This window comes from Archocentrus centrarchus, chromosome 20 (assembly GCF_007364275.1).
Source record: "Archocentrus centrarchus isolate MPI-CPG fArcCen1 chromosome 20, fArcCen1, whole genome shotgun sequence".
Taxonomy (NCBI): domain Eukaryota; kingdom Metazoa; phylum Chordata; class Actinopteri; order Cichliformes; family Cichlidae; genus Archocentrus; species Archocentrus centrarchus.
In genome coordinates, this window is record NC_044365.1 from 31183579 (window position 1) to 31203625 (window position 20047).

The window sequence follows — 20047 nt, forward strand, 5'->3', positions numbered from 1 at the left end:
CATACATTTATCCAAAATAAAAATGCCGGGATTTAATGACGCTACACTTTATTAGGTGCACCCTGCTGGTACTGAGTTGGATCCCCTTTTGCCTTCAGAGCTGCTTTAATTCTTAGTGGCACAGATTCAACAAGGTGCTGGAAACACTGCTCAGAGATTTTTGGTCCATGTTGACATGATAGAGTCCCAGAGTTGCAGCTGCACATCCAGAATGCACATCCCAAAGGTGCTCTACTGGATTGTGATCCAGTGACTGCGGAGGCCACTTGAGTACAGTGAACTCATTGTCATGTTCAAGAAATGAGCGTGAGAGGATTTGAGTTTTGTGACGTCAGGTTATCCAGTTGGAAGCAGCCATCAGAATATGGGTACACTGTGGCCATAAAGGAACGATCCTCAAGTGGGCTGTGATCTTTAAAGGATGCTAAGTTGTTACTAAAGGGCACAAAGGGTGCCAAGAAAATATCCCCCCACACCGTTACACCAGCAGCAGCCCGAAGCAATGACACACAGCAGGATGGATTCCTGCTGTGATGTTGTTTATGCCAAATTCTGACCCTACCGTCCAAATGTTGGAGCAGAAATTGAGACTCATCAGACCAGACAAGATTTTTCCACTGTTTTATTGTCCAATTTTGGTGAGCCTCTGTGAATTGTAGCTTCAGTTTCCTGCTCTTAGCTGACAAGAGTGGCACCTGGTGTGGTCTTCTGCTGCTGACATCTGCTTCGAGGTCCAACATGTCGTGCATGCAGAGATGCTCTTCTGCATACCTCGGTTGTAACGAGTGGTTATTTGAGTCAGTTGCCTTCCTACAGTAGGAAGCAGTCTGGTCATTCTCCTCTGACCTCTAACATCAAGGCATTTTCACCCAGAGAACTGCTCCTCACTGGATATTTTCTCTTTTTGGACCATGGATGGTCAGTCTCTAAGATCCCATCCCAGTAGATCAGCAGTATCTGAAACACTCAGGCCAGCGTGACTGGTACCAACAACCACACCACGTTCAAAATCATTTAAATCACCGTTCCTCCCCATTCTGATGCTTGGTCTGAACCTCCATCCTAGACGTTTCTGTTTTGTCTCGACTACGTCTGCATGCCTAAATGCACTGAGTTGCTGCCATGCAATTGGTCAAGTAGACATTTGCATTAATGAATAGTTGAACAGCAATCTAATAAAGTGACCAATAAGTATTTGAATTGCCACATTTTTAATTTTAATAAAGTTAATTATCCAACAAATCTAGAGAAGCAACTAAGCGCTGTTTGCTTTAACAAGACCGTGCATGAGCAGCAAGTGTCAGTAAATGCAAACAGTTAAGACTTTATTCATTAAATACTCTGTTACTCTTTGAGTAAGTGCTAAATCTCACAGGACAAGTACGGAAACAGTGCGATAACTTATTATATTTGTAGACCGTCTCATCCCCGTAGAGTCGGTAATACCTAACAGGCTTTAGTTCTTTGTAAACCTGTCACATCTGATAGCGTCGCAAAGCGCGAGAGGGCCGCCGTAGATCTACACAGCACCGTGATTGCACGCCCATGTGCGGCTGCAGTTATCTCCATCTTCGAGCATCCCATCCAGATTAGTCAGAGGGGCGTGCTCCCAGAAAGTCAGCCCTTTCACACCAGCAGGGACACTGTTCACCCACGGAGACTCACCATGGCTTCAGCTCTGCACCGCACACCCGTTTTGTTGTGTTTTATTCATTTGTCGTTATTGTTTGCGAGTGTGTTATGCGACGCTGAAGCAGAGGAAGATGAGCATGCCAAGCACACGTACACGGTGGATATGTTCAACGAGGCGGTGCCCACTGCACCCCACTTTGTCATGTTTTACGCTCCGTGGTAAGTAAACGCTTACTAAGTTTTCACACACACATACACAGCGTTAAGTAAGTGCTTCGAAACTGGCCTTTTGTCTTTAATATTCTCCATTAACACCGACAACACAAAAGTCTCCCAGATACTTCGGGTGTAGAGCCAGCCGGCGAATTAGCAAGCTAGCTAGTTAGCACTAGCTCATTCCTTTGGCTCATTCAGTGAGGCTAGCTTAGCTACTAACTAGCAAAGACAAATAGCCCAGTGCACTTGAACGAGTTGAAACACTTCATTTATTTTCTTTATTTAACGTGGGATCTCGCTGCCATTTGTGCTCAGTGTTCACTTGCTGCAGACGTGCAATGTAAAACTTTCTAGCAGAAGGTTAAAAACACCCCGCCGTTACTCAGAGCTGCCCAGCCACAGTTCAAAGCGCTTCTTCACTGTGCTGCGCTGACGTGGCACGCACTGATTGACTAATGTTATATCAGCTGCTGCAAAACCGGGGCTCACGGACCCCTAGAGGTCCTCCACGGTTTGCAAGAATTTATAATGCCGCTATTGTTATTCAGTTTCATTTGGCCACCATGCACTGCAGTGTAGACAGGGAGCTGGAGGGAAAAGCACAAATTATTATTCAGCCAGTGTCATCCTGTTGGAGTGCAGTTAAGATTCTGTGAATGTTCAAAGAAGGTCACAGTTCATTTAGTGCTCTTACAGCCTGTGGAAAGAAGCTGCTGAAAAGTCTGCTGGATCTACAGCAGATGCTTCTGAATCTTCTCCTAGATGGTAGCTGGGAGAACAGGCTGTGAGATGGGTGCTAAGGGTGTTTTAGGATATCTGACAGACGCAGTGCTCGCTGTAGATGTCCAGCAGCGAGGGAGGGGGGGGGGGGGTCGCCTATGATCCCTCTGCTTGTCTTCACCAACCTATTCAGCTGGTGTTTCTTGTAGTTCTTACAGCTCTCAAACCAGGAGGTGAGGATGTAGGTCATAATACTCTCAGTGGTGCCCCTGTAGAAGGTGGTCAAGTGAATAGTGTGGAGACCTGCCTTCCTGAGTCTCCAAAGTGGGTGGAGCTTCTGTTGGACCTTCTTGATGATGGCTGCAGTACTGGGGGTGAAGATCAAGTCCTCTGCCAGGTGGATTTTGAGAAACCTGACACTGCTGACCTTCTCCACAGCTGCCCCGTTGATGGTCCACCACAATCACCTTTGTTTTTTCTGTGTTAAGGAATAGGATGTGGGACCGTCATCACGACTCAGCTGCTCCACCTTCATTCTGTATCGGCCTCATTGTCATTCCTAACGAGGCCCACCGCAGTCATGTCATCTGCATACTTATTGGTGTGGTTTGTGGCGTGGGTGGCAGTGCAGTCATGGGTAAAGCAGGCTGAACAAGAGGGGGCTCAAGATGCAGCCCTGAGGCAGCTCACCATGATTGAGCTGGATGGTCTTTTTCCCACCCAGACTGTCTGCTGCCGCTGCGTCAGGAAGGACCCAGTTGCAGATGCCAGTTTAAATTAAAAAAAAAATGATGTGAGATAGGGCTGTCATTACACACAAAATTGTGTAACCTTTTCACAATGGGAGGGGGAATGAATGACATCAAGGGCTGTGCTAATTTGTTAAGGAACTGCATCTGCATGTTGGTTTTATTGTCCCATAACAGAGCCTGAATTAAAAAGCAGAAAGTAGAGATATATTGAAGCAGCGTGCCACTGTCCACATCCAGAATACAAGGTTCACATACACTGTTACAAAAATATAAACCCTCCTGTTCATAAGGCATTAAATCCCTCGTTTCACCCACTGTTATGTCAAGGTGCGGCCATTGCCAGAGGTTACAGCCGACTTGGAATGAGCTGGCAGACAAATACAACAGCATGGACGACCCCCCGGTGTACGTGGTGAAAGTAGACTGTGTCCAGGACACCAAATTCTGCTCCAATGTCCACAGTGTTAGAGGCTACCCTACGTAAGTACTGGACTCACTCCAGCTCTCATCTCATATCTTGGCGTCGTCGCTTGACTTCACTTATTGATTTAAAATTGCTCTGTTTCATTTTTTTATGTCAGTTTTACAGAAACGCAGCATATTGTAATGCAGCAGCTGAAGTATGTAGGCTCAAACTCCTCTTAGATCATGGAAGTAAACAGTCATTTTCATCACTGATTGACAGAGGAGTGACACGTTGACCTGCATTTGGTTGAATATTCTGCCATTATCTTAATGACTAAAACTTGAATGTTGCACCGTGCATACTTTAACTGCAAATGCAGCAAATTACTGCATAATCATTGACAGGATATGTGCTTTTATAGCTAAGATCGACTTTAACTTTCTCTCTCATCAAGCGGTAGGTTTAAATCAGAAGTCTGCCATGCTGCATCTCATGGAGTTCAATTTCTCGTGTTATGTGCAGACTCAAGTTGTTTAAGCCTGAGCAGGAAGCAGTAAAGTACCAGGGACCCAGAGATCTGCAGTCTCTTGAGACCTGGATGCTGAAGACACTCCAAGAGGAGCCTTCGGTGAGTGGTTTAGTGTTCATTCGTTTTTAATCGGTTATCACCTCATGTCGTCAACCCAGTGCACGAGTGGTGCTCATGCTTCTTGATATCGTTGCGTGTCCTGCAGGAACCAGAGACTGAACTGGAGCCTCCTAAAGCCCCGGAGCCCAAACAGGGAATGTATGAGCTCACTGCCCACAATTTCAAGGCCCACGTAGCCAAAGGTAAAGATGTGCTGTGGAAGGCTTCAGTTCGGTAACTTAATTAGCAAAGTGAATTTGTGTATTTACGCAGCTGCATCCTGCTGTTACAGATAAGCCGTTTCTGTTTTGTCTTCATTTTTGAATGTGCTTTCAGTTTTCAGCCACACCAAGTAGTGTTTCTGGATCTCACACTGGAGAATGGAAACACCTCGTTGCCCTCGATTTACATAACTGACATTTCAGCACCCAAACACCCGAGCGTCAGTCAAACCCAGCTGACTGTAAAATCCTCGTCTCCCGTCACCTCACGTTTCTGGAAATAAACGTCGCTCACGATAATTGTCTCGCTGAAATTACGGCTCTTAAGCTCCACTGCACTTGAATGTTTCGGTTCTGAAGAAAAAACTAAATTATTTCTTGTTTGGAGAGGTAAAACCAACAGGATATGACATGGGTATTTTTAAAATGGTGTTTATAGGTCCCACCTTCACATCTTGGCAACAGGGCTGCAATAAACGTTGCTTAATTGGTTCATATAACCTGTAAGATGTGTATATCCATGTACAGCAGGCTGTGTTGCGTGTGCAGTGAAATCAGCTTTTTTTACATTAATCAAAGCAAACATCTGAACTAATAAACTTCAGCCTCACTTTGGTGGATTTGTGTAAATGTGTAATGACCTAAAAGCTGGTGTAGGCCGCAAGCCTTTTTACTCTTCTTCTTTTTTTCCTGTCTAAAATTTTCCTGCTGCGTTTTCTTTTTCTCCACCATCAGGCGCCCATTTTATTAAGTTCTTTGCACCCTGGTGCGGCCACTGCAAAGCCATGGCCCCGACGTGGGAACAGCTGGCCACCACCTTTGAGCACTCTGACGATGTGAAGATAGGAAAGGTGGGTTCAGATGTTAAAACAGCAGAACAGATGCGAGGACAGTACAAGGAAAATACAAGTATTAAAGTAATGTCCATTTTCCTTGCATAAGAAAAGTTTTCTCCTACTTTTTTTTTTTAACTTCCTGCTAATAATCCATGTGGCACACGGCAAACGTTGCTCTTAATTTACTACCCTGTCAGGATCCTGTGTGACAGAACAGGATGCTGATTATATGAGGAGCTAACTATTTGCATACTGCGCTATACAAACAGCTCACAGAGTGATGGTTTGCAGTGATGTTTCATTCCTGTTTAATAACACACATTGATGTGTTTGTGACGTAGGTGGACTGTACTCAGCACTATGAGGTGTGCTCTGAGAATGGTGTGAGGGGATATCCCACACTGCTCTTCTTCTACAACGGACAGAAGGTATGAAAAAGGTTTGGGACGACCTCTGTGTGGACATGCACGGCCTGTAGATACTTCCATTAAATAGTTAAAGGCACAAACCTGAAAGCAAGTAAAACCCAGCAAGGTAATCAGAGCAGAAGAAGAGTTGATGTTTTCATTGGTGCTATTAGAGTATAATCAGTTTATCGTAAAGGTCTCAGAAACGCCTTTGATACCTGTCGTTTTCTTAGCATGTAAACAAACTGCCTGCTTTTCTTAATAAGTGTACTGAGGGAAGCTCAAGCCTCCAGGCTCGTTCGGTTCAGAGGTCATAGGAAGGAAAATCTCTGATTTGACTCCTGCATAGTTCTCCATCCAAAACAAAACGATGCCCCACAGTTAGGTTGTTTGCGGTAATTCTTGGTTTCTCGTCCTCTTTTCGTAGGCAGAGCAGTATAAAGGAAAAAGAGACCTGGACTCCTTCAAGGAGTTTGTGGACAACCAGCTGAAGGCTGCACTCACTGAGGAGCAAGAGAAGGAGGAGCCAGAGGAGCTGAAGGAGGAGCCAAATGCAAATGAGATCCCTACTGATGAGCCAGCTGAAGAGGAAGCAAAGGTTGGGTGTGCTCAATGGAGTGCTGAAATAATATATTGGTGTTCTCTTGTGTATTTCCTGTTCCTTTTATTTTGAAGTGGGTCATTTTTGTGCCACCTTGAGCTGGTGCTCAGAGACTGTAAATACACAGCAGCTGCACAGTGTGGTGGTCTTTAAAGGAGGTCAGCCTGTCAGGCTTTCAGTGGGGTCCTTGCACTGTAGTCAAGTTACTGTGATCCTTACAGGAACTGAATTGTGTATTTGTCACATGCCACAGTTAAAGGTTCCATTGGACACTTCTTATAGGCACTATTAGTGGAAATCTGCTGCACGTGAGCAGCAGTCATTTCATGTTGCAATAAAAGCGTGGATAGTTCGTCTGTATACTACAGTTACACTGCAGATCTCTGAACTTGGTGCTTCTGTTTCGGTGAGATTTTCTGCTAAATGATGTCATTTTGTTGATGCTGATCTGATGAAGTCTGTTGCCATTATGTTCTTTTATAAATGAGTTGATGTGGCTATCACTGGGGACCATAAACTGTCACTGTCCACTAACAGATTAATGCAGTCCTTGCGGTCAGGTAAATATGGATCCATGTAATTCCTGTCCTCTTTCTTTCTGCAGTCCGGTGTTTTGGTCCTGAATGAGGACAACTTTGAGGAGACGATATCCAAAGGATTCACCTTCGTCAAATTCTACGCTCCATGGTAAGACCATTGTTGAAACACATTTGGATATTTTATAGTGTGTTAATGTAAAATGCATTGTGTCACCTCAGAACACTGAGCTTTTGTCTGCAACAGAGGGTTTAAAATACTGAGAATAAGAAGAGTTGGACTGTGTACTTTTTAAACAAACGTTTAAGTACCTGCAGACACTTAAAGCTGTGATTATTTCCGTGACTAAACTCTTGATTGGAAATGTGTTTCAAACACTGGCTGCCAGCAGTTTGTCAGTCAGTCAGAGTGATGTCATTCTTGTGTTTTCCTGCTGTCTAGGTGTGGTCACTGTAAGAATCTTGCTCCAACATGGGAAGATCTTTCCAAGAAGGAATTTCCTGGTCTCACTGATGTCAAGATTGCTAAAGTGGACTGCACTGTTGAGCGCACACTCTGCAACAAGTACTCTGTAAGTATATCTGAAGCACCCCACTCCACCCCACTCATATGTCCAAGCAGTGAATGCTTTGCACTCAGGGCCTCTTTCTGGCATATATATCCTTCAGTGAACTTTATATCTGCAGGATTAAGTGTGTTATTAAGTGTGTTAGATACTACGAACTGAACCCCTAAGGCAGATTTAACATTTGTTGGTTGCACACACACACATTTATGGATGTTTCAGAGAGGTTGTGTAATGTTGACAATATTGGTGGTGGTCTTTCTTTCTTGTCCAGGTGCGTGGTTACCCCACCTTGATCATCTTCAGGGCGGGGCATCTAGGAGACGAGTATCACGGCGGGCGGGATTTGGAGAACCTGCACAGCTTTGTGATGATGCAGGCGAGAGACGAGCTGTAGAAACGGGCAAATCGGCAGTCTTTCTCTCCTCTCTCCCTCCCCACAGCTGTTCGCCCACACTGCACGTCTGGCCAGTAGGACACCACTCTGTCTCCTACAGAAGCCAGACCCCTCTCTGTCTCTCCCCCCACTCGGTCGGTCAGCCAATGACAGGCTGGCGCTGTCAGCTCTTTCTTCGGTATTCAAGTACAGAATCATTCGGTAGGAGTGTTTGGAAGGTGAATGTATTTCTTATTGCTCTCGCCCAACCTTAAACCATGTGGAGATGGGTTGGGTCTGGAGATGAAGTAACGAACCACTTTTTTAAGCACTGCTCAGAACCAGAACTCTTCACAAGAATACAAAAAATGTTTATTAAAACGGTGGCACTAAAGTTTCTACTTTTTTCTTCTTTTTTTTTTTTTAAATCAACTGTTTCTGATGTCTCTATCCATTTATTTTTCTCTCTCAATGCTAAATTGTATACATGAAATCTGTTTTTATATCCTGAGCCATTGACTTTGAGTTGCTGTCACTCAAATGGCTGTAAAAGTTGTGACACTCCAATGTGAAGTAGTGTTAAGTTGAGGGTGCTTCATCATTGTGCCAGCGATGGCCTGTCTGACTTCACTCTCAGGGAAGCAACCACATAGACTAGGAGAAGTTGTGATGGAGGCGTCAGTGATTTCAGAGTCTGATAATTGCTCCTGTTAGTCATGATGACCAGATTCTGACCGTTTATTTCAAGTAAAGGTAAAAGATCTCCATGATCGACCGTCCCTCTCTACTCCTCCTAGCATCTGGAGTCTTAGGCCGTGCTGCCCCATCTGTCTGTGACTGATCTTTTTTTTTTAATTATTACTGCGTCTGATTGGACAGCCCATCTTTGGTGCGAAATCACCCTGAGATCATCCCTCGTTGATGTTAAAACATGTGAATCTCTGTATTCTTGGAATGTTAATGTTGGAAGGATTTAGGAACCCGGAGGTGGACAAAGACATGACAGCAGGGTCACTCACTGTCACTGAGATCTCCTGCTCAGGGTGCCATGTCCACGTTCACACCACGATTGCTGTTTATTATTACCTTAGTGAGAAGAACAGTGCAGCAGGATGATGTTGACCTTTGGACACTGGACTGTATAAAGAGGATGCTGGGGGTCTGATCACAGCTAACCATTGAAAATGGGCTGGAACTGGTCGAAGGCTAAAAACAAATGTCGGTCAAACCTGAGTGAAAAAGCATTTGCAGTTTTTCAGCACACCTTCCTGTGATTAACCATCATGTTGTAAACTGCACCCACCTGTTATGCAAACGCTCTTTGACCCAGGTTATGTGGAAAGCATGTGTCGTGTGATGCAGGGCACCATTTATTGTATAACCCAGGTACTCAAACAGTCTGAGACACAGCGGTTTTTTCCTCAGTAAAAGGTTTTTATGGATAGCACATGGTCTAAGCAACTCCAGTGACAGTCTTTTTTTTTTGCTTTTCATGGGTCATAGTTTGTGCACTACCCACAGATTTTGTACAAAAAGAGTGAATAAATGGCAAAAATGTAACATGAGATTTCATAATAAATTTTTCTCAAAAATAACTTTTGCATTTTCATTTTGTTCTTGCATCTCTGTTAACGTATGTGATTTTTTTCTCTTTTAATAAAAGGTGCAATAAATAAGCTGAGAATGTACAAGTATTTACAAAAAAGAAAAAAAAAGAAAAAACAGTCTTAACATGATCACAAATGTAAACAGCAGCTTACCAGAGGTATATTTTGTAATGTATGATTGGTTAGGCACGTAAGGTATTCTGATTCTTACTGGTATTAGTTTTTCTTTAAAATATTGCTTCCTAAAAGAGTCCATGTCATTCACAGCTCACAGTTACACGTTCAGTTGGGAGGACGGGTGACAAACTAAAGGAAAAAAACAGCCACTGCTTCTTTAACACTGTATTAAATTAAGGGACGACTGCGATCAAAGCTCTTAAACTGGGATAAGATCTGGTGACTCAAGGGCCACAGAGGTACCAGATCATTCCCATCAAGATCCAAGTGTTTCATTCACAAAAACCTGATCCCTGCCTCTGAACGCCCCAGGTTTTTCCATTAATTTGTCACCTGTCTGCATCCGAACACAGTCTCACCCTCAGGGTTGAGAAAGCAAACGGCTAATTTCAGCACGCTGACAGAAACCGTTCTGCGGGCTGGTTTTTTTTTTTTGAAAGCTAAATGTTTTTCCACTGTTTCTTGATGGGCTGTCAGGAGTGGAAGCGTTTGTTAACTTTGCGAGTGCAGCAACATGGAAATGGCCGTTTGTGGTATGTCCGAGGGATAAGGCTGTATTCTTCGGTTCTTTGGAGAAAAACATAAGTTCAGCCACAACATGCATCACGTTGAACCAGCCTGGTGAATCGCAGCTCAGCTAGAGCCTGGCAAATATTGACATGGGGGAGGGGGGGTATTTGGAGCGGTCCACTGCTAAAATAGCCTGCGGTCACTTTGGTTCAGTCCATATTATATTTTTGGGAAGGCAAATATGGCTCGAGAAGAAAAAACAGCAGAAGGGAGGAAGGAACTGTGAGTGTGCTGACTCTGATGTATCACTCAGTATTAGATTGTTTTGGTTAACAACATTTGCACAGAAAAAAGAAAGTCAAGCTTGTGTTTCCCCATCCGATTCACATCATTTAGAAATTTGTTAGCCCTACAGTGTCGCGCTGTAGGAAAGCTGTTTGTTAGTAACTATTTGAGCCTCCTGTGAGAACTGATGCACCTTGCTTTTTTTTTTTTTTTTATGTCAGAGGGAAAACGGGAAAGAAAGCAGCACTCTTGACTGGTCCCACAACAGTTCAGTTTCACCTTCTCGGGAGAGGGAGAAGGTGCAGTAGCCTCTCAGGCATTCATATACACACACTTCAGTAAACACATAATATACAAACTTAAACGCTCCCTCCTCTCCACACACACAGTCATTCACTCAGTTGCAGACCCATGAAGTGAAGACCCCAGTCCACAGCTAACAGAAAGGGGGGTAGACAACTTGGTGGCTCAAGACTGGAACAGGGTGAAGTTGCCTATGGATGATGCCCATATAGCATCATTATTTGCAACGGTGACTTGTTATTTGATATGTTCGCAGGTGAACAATTACTGGACTAGAACGATCTTTCAGGCTGGACGTTCCTTGCGTGTTGAAGATTTGGGCGGGAATCTGGTGTCTACCTGAGGTCAACGTCACCCAACTTTCAATGAAGCGCCGCCGGTCCTCGTCAGTGGCAGCCGCAGGCCCGTACCACCATGTTCTTGTATTTCTTTAAGATGACATTGGAGTTGTCGTCGAAATAGAGCACTGAAATGGCGTGCAGCTTGGTGGGGGCGCAGCACGGCTTCGGCACGTTCTCGGGGTTCATCAGGTGCACCTGGAAACAATGACGAAGACTTTGACATCAACATGTTTGTTTTGTTTTTTTGCAGATGGTTCATGACAAGTAAATTCAGTGGACTGTGCCACAGAATAAGAACACTACATATTAATTGATCTTTATAAAAAAGGTCACACAGCAGTCGCACAACAAATAAAAACACGATGACTATATTAAAAATACATTGTCAAAACACTTCTTATTTTTATAGGTTATTTAGAAATGATCTCAACAGTAGACCACTTTTATATCTTGTTGCAGTGTTGCCCCTAAATCCACAAGACAAACTGTATGAGGACTACCACAAAATTCTGGCAGACATGGGAGACAGACCTAAAATGACTTCTTCCTCATTGTGTCAAGAATACACACATACTTAGTGTGGTAAACCATAGTGGGACGGTCTTACCAGCGTCTGCACAATGGCGTGGTTGGTGGCATTCATGTGGGCATTAAGGGGGAAGGAGCACTCTCCATCACAGTAGTTGGCCGCGTAGCCGTCAGGAGCGATGATCCAGTCCTTAGAGAAACACACGAAATCAGTTTGTTTTGTGGAGAAAATTGTTCTGCTGTTTACTATCAAAATGTAAGTGGCATTAAACAATGATGTGCCAATACCTCTCATGAACAGCTGTTCAAGTTACTCAGTTATATATATATATATATATATATATATATATATATATATATATATATATATATATATATATATATATATATATAATATAAAAAAACATAATTTTCCATGTTACCACCTGACTGCTGCTGGTAAATTCAGAGTTAACTTTCTCTCTGAGGACAGATCCCTGCCCGTACAGTGCTGTCTGTGAAAGCACTCAGAGAAGCTCTCTCCTCCTTCCTTCCTTCCATTCGTTCTGTCTTCACGTCTGACGAGCTGTCAGCATGTTATCCCCTCGCTCTAATTTCTGTTTTGATCTAGTTCATCTTCCTGTCAGTGTTAATAAACTGTCTGCCTTTACCTGTTCACTCTTCTGCCAGCCTCTTTCATTCTTTCCAGTTCCCTTCCTCTCTCTCTCTGTGTGTGTGTGTGTGTGTGTGTGTGTGTGTGTGTGTGTGTGTGTGTGTGTGTGTGTGTGTGTGTGTGTGTGTGTGTGTGTGTGTGTGTGATTGCTGGCAGTCTCCCTCTAGATGTCAGTGCTGTGTTAACAGCTTGTTTGGAACTGTGTTTGCAACTCTGCCCTTCTCCTTTATTTCTTCCTGTCTCCAAGTAAACACACACACACACACACACACACACACACACACAGACACACTTTAGTCTAGTGTACTTAACTAGTTAGGATGTTTTGGTTTCTATGTCTGACATACAATAACTACCTAAGTGAGCAATCAATATTTAGCTTCAGAATGTAACCAGTAATGTGTGACGATTGATTAGGACCATGATCACTAGTTTTGTTCATTCAGTGTACTTCTCAGATTTTAACTAGGCTCTGTGGCCTGGGTGATATGGGCTATTTCAGCATTGCGACTCTTGCCTATATTATGTATGGGATGGCTGTAGAGCAGGTCACCTATTGATCGGAAGGTCGGCGGTTTGATTCCTGGCTGCTCTGGGCTGCATATCAAACTATCATTGGGCAAGATACTGAACCCCAAGTTGCTCTCTGACGTAAGTGTTGGAGTATTGGTGTGAATGTTAGACAATAAAAGCACTTAGCTCTCTTACTCATGTTAGTGCTTGTGTGAATGGGTAAATGTGTTGTATAAGCGCTTTGAGTGCTCAGACAGAGTAGAAAAGCGCTGTATAAGAACTAGTCCATTTACCATATTACTATAATATACAGCCAGATTAGAATTAAACTAGTCCTGACCACCTTACTTTGTCAGTACACGTGTACTAGGAAACTTTTAAGTGGAGCTAAAATGTGCAGAAGAAGGAAGTACCTGCCAGCCCAGCTCTCGGAAGCTGACGTACAGCTCGTGTCTCCTGCACGCCGTCTTCTGATCGCTGCTGTTGTAATCTGAAGGAGAAGAACGGAAACCGTCAGGGTGCACATATTACCACGATCCTCTCCACGCACGAGCCGCTCTACTTGGAATCACGATTTGCACCTGGCATCGGCTTCAACATCACTGTGACCCGCAGCGTGTGGAAAGTTTGTCACAGCGTCATGATGATAAAACAAAGTGAAAGCCTCTCCTTTGGTAAATGATGTAAAAATATCCAGTGAAGTCCGGTGACACATTACATAGTGAATCTGAGAGCAGAAGAATAACACAGCACGCCTCGTGTAATGCACTGGGTGGAGACGCATGCGAGGGCGTAGACCGGAGCGCAGGCAAGTGCTCATTACAGCGGCCGCTGCACTGTACGTGCTTCACATTCATTTGCTGTCTAATGCATTTGAACGCGTGCCTAATTGAATTCATCAGCAGTTAGATATTATTTGGCATAAGCACAAGCGGTGAGACACTGACAAGTGTGTTTATGGACTCTCCAGCCCAGCAGTTTGTTCCTAATCATCTGTGCTCTGTGCAGCGGGACAGACGCTCTCAGGTATAGGTTTGGTTTTCAAACTTGAAGAGGTCATTGCTGGCTTTGCTCACCACACTGAAGTCAAGATGGTGACACAGATTTTCCACTTAGGCTTCAAGGTCTCCCTTTTGCTTATTTACTTTGTCCTGCTCGTGGATTTTATGGGTTTGATTACATTTTCACCACTAACCTGTCAGAGAACGAGGCAGAGAATGCAATCAAACGCAGTCGTACTGGTCCTGGTTTCTGATCTATGTGAAGCCTCTACAGCCATGCGCGCACACACACACGCGCACACACACACGCACGCACGCACACCAGTAGCGTCTTGGATGCCACTCAATACCTGAAGCAATCCTGCAAACTGATTTTAATTGCAGTCAATTGCTGGTCTGCACATCCTCTTACTGCAAAGTTAATTATAAAACTGTTTTAACAGAAGTCCAGCCTGGGACCAGGATTACAACTGAGCAGCAATTTCCAGGGCTAAGAAACGAAGCCAAGGTTGAAGTGCCAAGACATGCAGTTCATCTAATGGCCACTTGAGGCAGCAAAAGCAAGTCAACCCCCACAGATTCACTTGCTAAAATACCCAACTTTATAGCAGAAATGAGAGCGTTTATAGTCTGGTATTAAATTAAAAACAAAAGCTGTTTTTTTTTTTATACCACTGCCAGAATTAAATACAGGATTTCACAAATCATTATTATTGCCATCTTCTATATACAGTCAATGGCTAAAATAATGAACTGCATCAATATTGAGACTGAAAGGAGAACAATAAAAACATTCACAGGTTTGAATCTAAATGCAACTGGCCCTCGCACCCGAAACTGATGTTTACTTTTTCAAATCTGAAACAGACTCTTAACCTGTCAGCTCATGCTCGTGGTTATTTATCATCTATAGACATATATAAATAGGTGTAATAAAATAAAATAAACAACAGAATAAATCAACTGTCCATGCAAGCAACTGGGATTTTACTGATTTTTTTTTTTTTCCAGAACAGTTAGCGTGTGTGTTTCTGTTTGTCTGTCTGTGTGAGTGTGAGTCAGATGGCGGTCGGGGATTTGTCACTCAGTCACAGCCACCACCCAGCCACTCACCTCACCAACTCACCGACAGCAGCCTTGTTTAGTCAGCTGGAGTTGGAGGGAGACGCACATGCACACAGACATATATACAAACAAATTTCAATTATGTAAGGGTCATTGATTTTGGTCCCTTACATCTGTACGTCTATCATTCATTACGAGCGGCACTTGCACTTGTGGTACGTACACATGAGCATTCACAGACGCACACCAATGACCTGATGTTTATCTATTTAACAGCCAAACCCACTTAGCTACTCATTAAAGCGGAGACTTGTAATTTAAATTCACCAGAGCTGGTTGCATTATGATTTCGTCATCAAATTAAATTCCATTTTGAACAGACACACTGACTGCACTGCCCAGACCCATGTGTTTTGGCTGGCCTCATCTCAAATACAAAAAGGGACGCAGACAGGGAGAGGAAGAGCAACGTTGGGTTTGCTGCTTGGATTCATCTCAGACCAAAGAGATGAGGGGACAGAAAGAGACACATGAGGCCTGGCACTGCCTGTGTTTAGTCTTCATTTTTCTACCAACTGTGCTATAAATGTGCAGCTGCTCTATAATAATAATGCACTTTATATGAGAACATCTACCAAACAGCAGCTAAAATAATTATAACAATAAAGCCATGCCTATAATGGGTACTAATAAGATGCTAAGTATTGGGACTGTGCCGCATCACCTCTTCAATTCAATTCAAGCACCACATCACAAACACAGCTGCCTCAAAGGTGCTTTATATTGTAAGGTAAAGCCACAACAATCAGACGACCCCCTATGTTACTGGCACACATGTTACTGGCATCAAAATCAAAATGAGCGCGTAACATTCAATAAACAAATGAGTTTCAAGCTTCCTGAGTATTTGCAATGGATGCATTTGAAATGCATGAAGGTTGGAAATGGTTTTCATCAATGTCTTCACAAAATTCCAACTTTTTTTTGGAAACAAGGCTGGAAGTCTCTTTTTTTTTTCCATTGCAACAGAACATGAATCTGTCATGTGATTAGATGGGTTCATTCTGTGCAAAGAAGGAAACAAAAGGTAACACTGGCCATGACAGTCAGTGGCGTAGTGAGGTGAAAGGGTCATCTGTAACAGTCAGGATACAGTCAGGTGTTTCCCTAGTTTTAGGCTTCCTTCCTTTCCAGTAGGAAGGGCAGTTTGCTGCATGTCTGCTAATGTGGAAATACAGAGTTTATATGTTTATATGTCAGTGCGGTCAGTGGTGGCTCCTGGTGCATCTGTGCGTGCAGGGTCACGTGTTCGTCCTGCCTCCCTGTCCTCAAGAGTAGAGAGCCCTCAAACTGACCAATTCTGAATTGTACACGGACAAAACCAATAATTTTTTTTTTCTGTAAGCGTCCAAAACCAAAAATCCACTTGATTCTTTTGGATACTTGTCCCTGAGAAATGGTCACAGTGTTTATTATATACAGGAAACACCCAAGGACAAGGGAAGAGTCGCACAGAAAGAACAAATCTGATTGGCTATGAAACTTGGCTGCCCCGACACAAACTTGAGGTGACGTTTATAGAAAGAGAAACCGACACACCTTCAAACTGCACGGCTGCTCTTCAGTGCTCCAGGGTGACAGAGGTCTCACTGGGTTAACATATAGAGACTCACTAATATACATGTATGCAATGCTTCAAATAGAGAAATACACACTGCTTCTAAGTACACACACCCTTGTTCTTACAGACTCAGCTTTGGGTCAAATTACAGCCCAGGGTGGAGGGTGAGTGAAGCTGCAGTGCCACCTCCACACAGCCTTCACACAATCAACCAATCTTGAGATGTTTAAACATGACTATTGAATTTTGTTCACTAAGGTGACTGCATTTTAAATATGACTTTCAAGATATGCCTCCGATTAAATAGACTGAGCGTCATAATTTTGTCGCTTGCTAGAATAATTAAATGTAGCACTAGTTAACTAAATAAACGTCCTATGCAGCCAAACAGGCAGGTCAAAGGTTCATTAAATCCTAAGCAAATAAGTGTGGCTTTGCTGTGCAGTGCAGGGTATCTTTTTCCTCTCTTTCTCACACATACACCCACAACTCATTTTCCCCCTCGCCTCTCGGCCTTCAAAGCCATCAACATGTACAGTCTGTGGGGCTCTTTAGGAGGAATAAAGCTGATATTTACTGCGGGCTTTCATTGGGTGTAAAGGCCCAGATTTGTGGTGCCCATAAACCACATCTCCCCTTCCTGCCTGTAAAAATTTAATGCCACACAGCTACACCCCTGAGCTCCGGCTCCCATGAGGCCTCCATTCATTTCTTTTTCCTTTCCTTGACAGAGAGCAGAGGTAAGAAGAGACAAAAATGGACCCAACATGTTACACTCGCTATTTTAATTAAAAGCTTTAGAGCGTGTGCGAGTACTGTAGATACTTTGCGTTATATAATAAAATGGTCGGGTTAGCTAAAATACTGAAAATATAATAATTTAGAAGCTATCCATACACTACGGAGCTAACTTAGCTTAGCGTGAACGCTGGAAACAGGGAGAAACAGCTAGCCTGGTCTGTCCAAAGGTTATAAAAATAACATATAATGTGAAGTCTGTTTACACAAAGGTGGTGCTAGGCTAAGCAGCAGAACAGGCAAACATGAAGGCGTTCTCAATCTCTGCAAGAAAAGCTGATGCTGTGACTGCAACTTTTAATAAGAGGTGTTCCGGTTACTGTTCCTTCTCTTGGCTGTTACAAAATGATGCAACGCTGTTTTCTTCTACTGAAAGTGCAAAGTTTCTCTGTGCTGAGCTAAAAATCTGAGTTGTCTGGAGTCTGACGTCATTTCCGGGTCCAAATGCTCCTAAATAAACAGCAATGGCATAACCAGTGACTGTTCACTGTTAAAGATGATTGTAACATACCTTATCAACTGCAGCCATTTCCGCTTGTCTTTTTCATCGGTAAAATCGAGTCGGATGGGTTAAAACAACAACCAGGGACACAGCATTGCGAGACATTGATCACGTGACAGTTTGGACCCGGAAATGGAATTCTACGTCAACAACCGGATAGCTAAACTGTACAATAGCAATGTTGCGGCACCAGCTCCAGCAACTGTCCGACATAGGAGACGGCTGTGTTGCACCTTGATGTCACCAAACATAAAGAGAGGAAGAAGATGATGACCGCTACTCAATAACCATCTGGCTAATTACTGCTGCACAAAATCATGTTGGAAGAGATGTCAGATGAAAGTGCATCAGAAAGTTTTTTTGCTTGCCACTGTGGGAGATTAATCTGCTTTTCAGGTGTTCTTTACGTCGTTATTTTGAATTCTGGTGACACAATAACAACAGTTGTGAAATAATTCCCTGGTCTAAGGATAAATCTTACATTAATAAACCAAAAATTATTTTCTTATTTCTAGGTGATGGATTTTTAGTGAAGGGGAAGGTGTAATTGTCCTTTTAGGAATCCCTAATCTGGTGATTATCCATCCATCCATTCACTTCTGCTTATCCTGTTCAGGGTCGCGGGGGGCATGTCCTTCTGCCATGTCTGCAGAGGATTTCAAGACCCAATCCATGAACTCTACTTCCACCTTCTTCTAGAACTGCATTCAGAACCAAATATTTGAATATCACACAGGAAAAAAGCAGGATTTCCTTTACTGAGATGGTAATGTGAACGTACACTGTGGCACAGAGCTCCGCTGGCGTTTCACAGCAGCTTACCTCACAGTGTTTAACCTGCAAACGTTTCTCTGTGAGTAGACAAACATCCATTTGACCGCGTGACAGTAAAACTCTGCACTGAAACCAATTCACATTGAATTTGTTGAGGTGGGGCTCCTGCTGCCGGTTCCCACCCTGTCAATTCAATAGCAGGGGAAACACTGCTCCTTACTGAACATAAGCACTGTGGCTCTTAAACACTGAGACTTTTAACATACTGTATGAGTTCATATTAACCCTTCACACTCATTAAACCTCAAACTCAGCAGCTCCCATGTGAAGAGGGAAAGGCTGGGATGTTATATTTATCACAGGTTGTTGTGCCAGTTCAGACGTTACAGCTGCAGTTTCAGAGTTTCAGTGAGATACAAAGAGTCATAGAAACCCGACAGGCCAAAGCTCCACCTAAAGCCTGTAGTTTGCTCCAGCTATTTCTTAATTCCAAAGCGAGAAAAAAATTGCAGGCTTTACAGTAGCAATTACATCAATTCCCATAGAGGTGGCGGCAGTGGTGGAAAACTTGTCCCAGTGTTCAAAATAAAACCCTTCCACCTGAAGGAGAAAGGAGCGTGTCCCAGAAGTCGTGAAGACGTGACGGCCCCCCCACCTCCCTCCAGCAGCCACTACTGAAGTTTATCTTTCTTCCTGTCTTTCATCACAGAGGTTATTAAACCCTGCGAGGGAGCTCCGCCATGTCTAATTACTCCAGTGGTAAACAAAAGGAGGTCGGGTGGGGAAGGACCGAGGAGAACGAGGCGGAGGAGGAGGGAGGAGAGGAGCGACAGATGAAAAAAACACAGCTGGCTGAGTGGTGTGTTATTATAATTCTTTAAGCAATACTGTTAGCTTGGTCAGTCTTTTAGCTGTGCAGCTAATGACTAGCTAGACCTAATTACAGGCCGCCAGTGCTTTGCCGGGACGTGATATTCCTTCCCCGGATGGTTGTTAACTTCCCCCACAGCCAAAGCCCAACCCGACTCCCATTACCTCTTCAGCCTTCCTCACCCACAAAACCCCAAATTACCTTTAAAGGTGTTGTATTGTTCTTTTGGCAACATACACAGCAGCATTTTCCACTGTGCACACATCAGGCACACCCAGAGTGGGTGGAAATATCACGGTTGTTGTTGAAAATATTCACGGCCTTCCCCACATGCCTCAGAATCTGAGGCAAAATTAAAAAAGGTTTACCCACTAAACAGGAAAACGAGACATTGGGTGTGTGCGTGTACGTGTGTGTGTGTGTGTGTGCGTGCACGCTTTTAGGAGCAAAATGTGGAAAACAAAGATGATTTGTTACACTCAGAATTACACCATAATCTCGAAACTATTGCTGCAGAAATTTTTTTGGCCGAATCGGGCCTCTTTTGTCATCTGGAAGATATTTAATATCAGATGTCGATTTAAATCCAGCTCGCTAAAATG

General features: G+C 43.6%; 2 protein-coding genes across 2 annotated transcripts in view; one reads left to right on the forward strand and one right to left on the reverse strand.

Moving 5' to 3' along the window:
* The first annotated feature begins 1585 nt into the window (after nt 1–1585).
* txndc5 (thioredoxin domain containing 5) lies at nt 1586–9492 on the forward strand. Its single transcript, XM_030756244.1, has 10 exons — nt 1586–1851; nt 3648–3800; nt 4249–4354; nt 4461–4557; nt 5311–5426; nt 5753–5839; nt 6246–6416; nt 7024–7106; nt 7398–7527; nt 7796–9492. Exons 1-10 carry the CDS (start codon nt 1667–1669, stop codon nt 7916–7918), a joined length of 1251 nt encoding a protein of 416 aa, XP_030612104.1. The 5' UTR covers nt 1586–1666; the 3' UTR covers nt 7919–9492.
* Nucleotides 9493–10111: 619 nt separating this feature from the next.
* Nucleotides 10112–20047, reverse strand: part of bmp6 (bone morphogenetic protein 6) — a 46750-nt gene continuing 36814 nt past the window's right edge. The window contains exons 5-7 of the mRNA XM_030756242.1: nt 13227–13303; nt 11728–11838; nt 10112–11315 (exon numbers count right to left, since the gene is read on the reverse strand). Coding sequence (XP_030612102.1) covers nt 11166–11315; nt 11728–11838; nt 13227–13303 — 338 coding nt within the window. The 3' untranslated portion in view covers nt 10112–11165. The remainder of the gene's footprint in view (nt 11316–11727; nt 11839–13226; nt 13304–20047) is intronic.

Excerpts from the sequence above, each read along its gene's own strand:
- txndc5 (XM_030756244.1), top strand. The coding sequence starts at position 1,667 with ATGGCTTCAGCTCTGCACCGCACACCCGTTTTGTTGTGTTTTATTCAT. Across the intron at positions 4,558-5,310 it reads CAAGGCCCACGTAGCCAAAG|GCGCCCATTTTATTAAGTTC; the intron begins GTAAAGATGTGC and ends CTCCACCATCAG. Across the intron at positions 5,840-6,245 it reads TCTTCTACAACGGACAGAAG|GCAGAGCAGTATAAAGGAAA; the intron begins GTATGAAAAAGG and ends CTCTTTTCGTAG.